General features: G+C 41.4%; 1 protein-coding gene across 2 annotated transcripts; it reads left to right on the plus strand.

Annotated features, from left to right (window-relative positions):
- Window positions 1-642: 642 nt before the first annotated feature.
- Window positions 643-6797, plus strand: rbm7 (RNA binding motif protein 7). 2 transcript variants are annotated; one of them, XM_054795088.1, is made up of 5 exons: window positions 643-868; window positions 1074-1236; window positions 3509-3575; window positions 3749-3767; window positions 6099-6797. In XM_054795088.1, the coding sequence occupies exons 1-5, from the start codon at window positions 776-778 to the stop codon at window positions 6402-6404; spliced, it is 648 nt and encodes a 215-aa protein (XP_054651063.1). In that variant the 5' UTR covers window positions 643-775; the 3' UTR covers window positions 6405-6797. The 2 variants fall into 2 exon arrangements, with proteins under 2 accessions (XP_054651063.1, XP_054651062.1); XM_054795087.1 differs by having other exon boundaries at window positions 644-868; window positions 3674-3767; window positions 6099-6791.
- The last annotated feature ends 561 nt before the right edge of the window (window positions 6798-7358 follow it).

The following is a 7358-nucleotide window of genomic DNA, read 5'->3' on the forward strand; positions in this document are numbered from 1 at the left end:
GTTTTTGTTCAAATATATTTCTATATCAGAAAAGAGGTTATTTCTATTTCATAACACAAACAAAAAAAAATCAGAAAAAAAAATCAGTAAAATGTTAAATGATTTTAAAACTTGTCTAAAGTCACTCTCTTTGATGATTCATATTTTGTACAGACGAGAGCATAGTGAATTGTATGAAAGTAAGAAAAAAAGTAAAGGATCATGACCATGGATTTTAGTGGAAAAAAGGGATGGGATATGCAGTTAAGATAAAAATCTCTTTCTAGAGGAGTAAAACTATGCATTGCTATAGGGGAGTGCTGAGCCAGGGTGCAGAGTAGAATTTTGTCCCAAAGGCAATGAGAATTGGAAGGGGAAAAAGTACATTTATTATAGCCAAAAGATAGAGAATAACGCATCAAATCGTTTTTAAGGGACGAAGGTTGCGTCACTTGAAGGAATGGGAGAATCTCCCCGCTTTTTAATTTAAAATATAGATGTTCTGCGAGCCTCTTCATCTGCTTTGTACACTATGTACGCTGTGTGAATGTAGTCTGCTACGTACGAGATGTGAGTGGTAAGATGGCGTCTCTGTGGCTTCAGCGACTTGCACGGGCGGGTGCGACGTATGAGCTATCCAGATATATTGTACAGATCAGTGTTTCGTTTGTATTGAAGCATTTACGAGGTTTAGCCATGACGTCATGGGCCTAGCTTGGGTTTTTATCAGAGTCTCTGGAAAGCTAGTATTAGCATCGCCAAGGAAGAGAGCGGCTGGACGTGACAAAATAATATAATGGGGATAGAAGAGGAAGCTGATCGAACGCTTTTTATTAGGAACTTGGATGCACGGGTGACAGAGGAGCTTTTATTTGAACTGTTCTTACAGGTGACGTTGTCTCTCCAGTTAGCATATTACTGCAGTAGCAAGTGCTAGCAGCACGCATTATGGAAGTCTATCGAAAGCGATAATAAATGCACCCAAACAGCAAAATTGTTCTCCAGTTATACACTTTTAACGTGAAGCTTAATGGCAAAATGTGTATTCTATTTTTTTTAATAAGTAATGTATGCTAACCAGCTTCTCGCAGCAGGCAGGACCTCTGATCAAAACAAAAATCCCCAAAGATGTGGATGGCAAACAGAAGACTTTCGGCTTTGCCGTGTACAAACACGAGGTGTCGGTGCCCTATGCCATGCAGCTGCTCAACGGGACGTCTTTGTTCGGGAGATCGATACATGTGCAGTTCCGATCGGGTAAGGCATCCAAACTAGCTGGTAATATTTTGATTTGATGCCTTAATTTTGCTCAGTAGGCCCACTAAACACACTTGCTAAGTATACAACTGCTCTCTGAAATTTCATGCACACGGTTGCTGACATCTGTAATAGTGTGCACTTAATGGCAACGTTATCTGCTTGGCAGGTGAGACTTATTAAGAGGCTGTTTAAGGAACAGGACTGTTTCTCTGCTGTGCCTTGAACGCATCACAATAACAGGCCACTAGAGACTCCAGCGTATCACTGAAAGTACAGGACAAATGAGCCTTTTGTAACATCGTTTTACGGCTTTATAGCTGTTAGACATGCAGCATATGCAGTACTGCTACCATACCACTCTCTGTGTGAAGGTGTGCATCGTTCTGGCAATATTTCTGCAAGGGTTCTTTCTGTGGAGAAGCTGTCAAGCAGTAGTGCAAAGACATTAAAGTCAGTGGGCAAAAAAAAGTAGGGATGGGGTCGATCCTATCCAGTATATTCAGTGGGTTACGATACTAGCTGATTTCACTTATTGGAAATTCGCAATACCACCTGCGGAGATTTACGAACCGTAAGCCATGTCTGTGCTTGAATCTTGTCGGCAAACGTAGCCAAAAGAGTATCAGCAAACGGCTGTTTCCACACTTGCACTGCAGCGGTCATCTTCACTACACTAAACTTCCTGATTGCTACAGTATCATACTTGCTTGTTTTTTACAGTTTCATATAAAATCAATATCAATGATAACGTAGTGACGCGGAAGTTCTTTTTTTCTGACTGTGAAGCTGTGAACACATTAGACTGAGCGCTTGTGTGTGTGCGGTGCTGCATGTGTGGAGAATGCTGGGTTCGCTGATATTCTTCTAGCTATATTTGCTTATGTTCTTTTGGCGCGGTTGCATAGTAAAGCAGACACAGCTCTGGTATCGGAATTGTATCTGTATTGCCAGATATCCAAATTCAGATAATGTTAGTTATGGTGTCCCAAGATCTCGCGAGAATAAAACGTGAGGAGATTTCTCGTTCCGAAGAAAACTGTCTCGTGGGCACTAGGCCTGGGACGACAATAAATTCATTAAATCAAATTAAATCAATTAAAATCAAAATGAACTTGATTATTTTGCCGGCCTCAAATATTGCCATGTGCATGCGTGTCTGTTTTCCTCGTCTCACGCCTCCAAATTGGTTTCAGCACCCTGGCGTTGTTGTTCCATAGAACAGAGGCATGAACGGAGTGAGCCCTTTTGTCAGTCATACAGTCTCTTTGTGTCGGTAGGTGGAGGCAGGGCCGCTAGCATACGCACAGAGTGCAGAAGAGTGTAACGCAGTTGACAGCACATTAGTAGATTGCAATATATTGTTTATATTTTTGCCTTTTACTTTTTTAAAAGTCTCATCTTGTTCACGCAGACCAAGTCTTGTGTATCGTCTCGTGCAATTGCTATTGAATTTTTTTTAACAATAATATATGTGAATATAAGTGAATATATGTGAATATAATAATATATGTGAAGTAGGGACGTCCCCATCAGATCCTCAGGATTGGTATCGGCCGCCTATCTGTTGTATTTTGAGGATCGGATAAAATCGGTTTCTTCCACGAGATCAGGCCGATCCAGTTGCCGTATAACGTTTGTAACTCTGGGCCACACTACAAAAACACGGTTGGTGCGGCAATGCACCTCAAAGCTGCCACCTGCAAAAAGAAGAAAACGCAACACAACCTTGCAGTATTCGTCTCTGTAGCTACAGCGGTAGTTCCCCCTCACTGTGCCCGTACTGCTGTGTGATGGTGCGGGGAGCTCGCACGGGAAGTGCCTCTCAAACCGCTGGTTGTTTATACTGTACTAGGGTCCGTCAATAAGTGACTATTGTGTTGAAGAGAGTTTGTTAAAAAAAAAAAAAAAGAATATACTCTAAATTGCACCACAAATTGATCTAAAACCATGTCTACCCTAAAAGTGTTTTGCATATCCATTTTTTCAAATTTTATCTTTTATTGGATTAGGGACCTGACTCACAGAGGTTTGTTACAAAAGCCAAACAATATTGTTGGTCATGCTGTATAATAAAGTAAATTCAGCAATACTTTGGTTGCATTATTTTTTTATATTCAGTTCCACAAATTCATGTTTGTAACAAAAGCTTATTAAAAAAAAAATCGGATCGGAAGCCAAAAAATGTGGATTGGGACATCCATAATGTGAAGTTCAATACTGTCGTGGTTATTAATGCAAGTCTGTTTTTATTTATTTTTCCTCATCTCAGGTAGCAGCCATAGCAATAGTACCGGGAACTTAAGTCCGACAAGTACCCCTGATCCCCACGGCCTGAGGTGAGAGCATTCTTTCGGGGCAAACGCCATAGTCTGTTTGTTAATGTCACCTTTTTTGTGCCTGAGGGGAAAGTATGTGACTATTTTTGCTCTTCCAGGATGCCACCCCATTTCACCTCTCCTCCTTACACTCCTCCAGCCTCAATACAAAGGTCTTTTTTGTCCCCTGACAGCCTGCAGAAGCATGCCATGGTAACGACCCCTTTGTCCCATATTATACTACTTTTAAACTATTTTAAATAAGTGTCAGAGGTCATACAGTAGTGTACTGGAAATGATATCCAAAACCTACAGGGAGCAAACAGTTTTGTGTGTCTATAGCTTGAAAGGATAACTGCACTTTTTGGGGGGGAATTTTACCCATCATCCACTATCCTTGTGAGACATTTTGAACACGTCTTTCTCTTTTCTGTGCATTCTACATATATAAAAACAAGACTCCATTCTGTAAAAACGCTCCATTTACATAGAATGTGACGTGCATAATAACCAAGCTACAGCAACATTGTTATTATTATTAACATTATTACGCCAAAGGACTACGTTGCTGGCGTAGTGACACCTCGCCACACTGCACCGGCTAGCGACAAGCTTCACCACACTCGCTCAGAGCGCCGTGCTCACAGTGCCTCAGGCCACTACCCACTACCGAAAGGTAGCAGCTTGGAAAAGGTTACGCTAGGTGTAGGCATTTGTTTCCATGTTGCTATGTGAAATCAATGCGCCCAGGAAGGATGTTCTGGTAATTATTAAAATGACCAAAATACTGTAAGTATTACATGTTGTCATGAATGCTCCTCTAGTTGCATGGGTATAAAACCATAAAATGTTATTCGAGGTGTACAAATATTAGGCGAATGGGTGTGTCCCATTACGTGCATTAATGTCTTTTTATCTGTTTTTATATCTTTTATAACACAAAAGAAAACAGAAAGATGTGTGCTCATGTCTCACATTGTGGATGATAATGATTCCAAAAAAAGTGCAGTTGTCCTTTAATGCTCATGAGCTGTGTTTGTCCACACCTGTCTCTGACAGAGTGGGTCTCCAACAAGCGCTATTGTGTGCTTTATCTACTTTTTACATGTGCAGATGCTGCTCAGTAAATTAGAATATGACCAAAAAGTTGATTTATTTCAGTAATTTCATTCAAAAAGTGAAACTTGTATATTATATACATACATTACACACAAGACTGATGTATTTCAAATGTTTATTTCTTTTTATTTTGATTATTATAAGTGACAACTGATGAAAGTCTCAAATTCAGTATCTCAGAAAAATAGAACATTACTTATGACCAATTAAAAAAAAAAAAAACGGGGTTGCGGTCAGGCGAGCTTGAAGTGCTTTAAAACTTCCTGGTAGATGGCTGCACTGACCTTGGACCTCAGAAAATACAGTGGACCAACACTAGCAGATGACATGGCACCCCAAACCATCACACCACTTTGGAACTCAAGGTCCCAGAGTCTGGAGGAAGAGAGGAGAGGCACAGAATCCACGTGGATTGAGGTCCAGTGTAAAGTTTCCACAGTCAGTGATGGTTCGGGGTGCCATGTCATCTGCTGGTGTTGGTCCACTGTGTTTTCTGAGGGCCAAGGTCAGTGCAGCCGTCTACCAGGAACCCCATACCCCAAATCTATGGGGTATTGTCAAGAGGAAAATGCGGTACGCCAAACCCAACAATGCAGAAGAGCTGAAGATACTGAATTTGGGATTTTCATTAGTTTTCAGTTCAAATCATCAAAATCAAAAGAAATAAACATTTGAAATAGATTCGTTTCTTGTATAATGAATGTATATAATACACAAGTTTCATTTTCTGAATAAAATTACTGAAATAAATCAACGTTTTGGTATTCTAACTTATTGAGCAGCACCTGTACACGTTACTTTGCACTTGTCCAATATAATAGATGCAATACAAAGTATCGCATACATTGACAAAACATAAAGGAGTGGGACAGGAGGACCCAGACATTAGCAACACTAGCATAGGTGTGTGAGCTACAGTGGACTCGCACTTTAACAGCAACATCATGCTAGGTTGGCCTATTTGCTGAAGAAAAACAAAATCAAACTTACAGCTCCCCATGTCTGCAGCTGACTGACAGTTGGTTTTATTTTAAGATGTGTAGTGAAGCTCCTGCGTCACCAAAAATGCCCACAGTGGTGGGCGTATACACAGGGCGGGCTAACTCATCTGGCTAGGGGCAGGTCAGAGGCGGTATTATGTCCACAAGCAAAGAGGTTTTTCCTTTTTGAGGGAGTCATGAAAAGCCGCAAATTCAGGCTAGAGTTTGAGCGCGGTTTCTCTTGAGTGGCGCACACAAGCGATGATGGATTTATTCTCACGTACTCATAAACAGGCTCATGAACAGACACATAATATAACACCTGTTAAGTCAATTTTGCATTAGTGAATGTTTTTAAATACATATACACGAAGATAAGGTGCATGAAACATTCCTCCAACACAACATATCACAAATGTCTTTGTTTTTTTATTTTAATTCCAAGATGAACAACATGATGTGTCAGCAGCTGGATGACGACTTCTCCAAGCAGAGGCATCCGCCTGCAGGGGGCAGGGGCAACTTCAGGCAGTACGACAGCGCCCCCTACCGGCCCTACTCATCCCAAGCGGACAGCTGCAGAAGAAACCAGCGCTACCCGGACGACACAGGCCACCATCAGCAGCACAGGAACAACTACAACCAGGAGCAGAATACCTGGAGGGGTGGCAACCGTCACGGGGGCAGCAGGCATCACGATGACAGGGGCGGTAACCGTGGTTACCAAGATAGTAGGTGGAGACGGTACTGACGGGGAAAGCATCATTGAAAGAGACTCATATATGTCATCGTGTGGCCAATTTCTAGCGTACACTCAGGTTGTTTTCTACATCACTTAAGAAGATTTGGTGTCTTAATTTTTTTTAGTTTGTTTTTACAGTGTTTTTAAATTTCTACTTAATCAGGCCAAGAACAGGAAAAAAAGACATTGCTTAAAAAGCCTTTTGGTCTGTTTTTATACTACAAAGAATATGTAAATGGTGCTCAGAGCAGCTACACAATGTTCAGGTAATTTGCAAAAAAAAAAATCCAGCTACCAGCACCACTTTTTTCCACAAACGTTCCTCTTTTTTTTTTTTTTTAAAGAAACTTTTATTTTGTAAGACCAACTGGGAATGTTTTAACTGATCATCATGAACATAAAAGATCTTTTGCTTTAACACTTGCATCCTCTTTCATCACGACAGAAACGTCACACCAACCATTGTACGCCAGTCGGGGGAAGCGTGCGACACATGTCCTCGTGTGCACCTATAAATGGCCCACTGTGTAACTAATACGCTTGTGCTGCGGGTTAGGAAGTAATCTACAGGTGGCGCCACGCATATCCTTTCAATGAAGCCCAATTACCACGGTAATATAATATCCCCGCCACATGATCAGCTCCTACATGTGACCTTTCTATTTAGGATGTTTTCAAGGCTTGACGCGGATTTGTCACCCACTCTTTGCACTTTGACGCGATACAATTATGCGAAGGTGTTTCTTGTTACCCAAACATGGATGCAGTTAAGCCCCCCCCACCCGTGCACCACCTTCCTATTCTGGGACAATCCTCCCAGAATAGGAATGACTTTGATCCACACAGCATCTCATGTTTCTCCCATTCCCTCAGCATCCCTGCCCAGGTGTCTTTGTGAGGGATCACTTGCTACAAAGTGATGATCCAATCCCTTAACGTCCAACGCTATGAGGTCATAATCTG

This window comes from Dunckerocampus dactyliophorus, chromosome 12 (assembly GCF_027744805.1).
Source record: "Dunckerocampus dactyliophorus isolate RoL2022-P2 chromosome 12, RoL_Ddac_1.1, whole genome shotgun sequence".
Lineage (NCBI taxonomy): Eukaryota > Metazoa > Chordata > Actinopteri > Syngnathiformes > Syngnathidae > Dunckerocampus > Dunckerocampus dactyliophorus.

Excerpts from the sequence above, each read along its gene's own strand:
- rbm7 (XM_054795087.1), top strand. The coding sequence starts at position 776 with ATGGGGATAGAAGAGGAAGCTGATCGAACGCTTTTTATTAGGAACTTG. Across the intron at positions 1,237-3,508 it reads ACATGTGCAGTTCCGATCGG|GTAGCAGCCATAGCAATAGT; the intron begins GTAAGGCATCCA and ends TCCTCATCTCAG. Across the intron at positions 3,576-3,673 it reads CCTGATCCCCACGGCCTGAG|GATGCCACCCCATTTCACCT; the intron begins GTGAGAGCATTC and ends TTGCTCTTCCAG.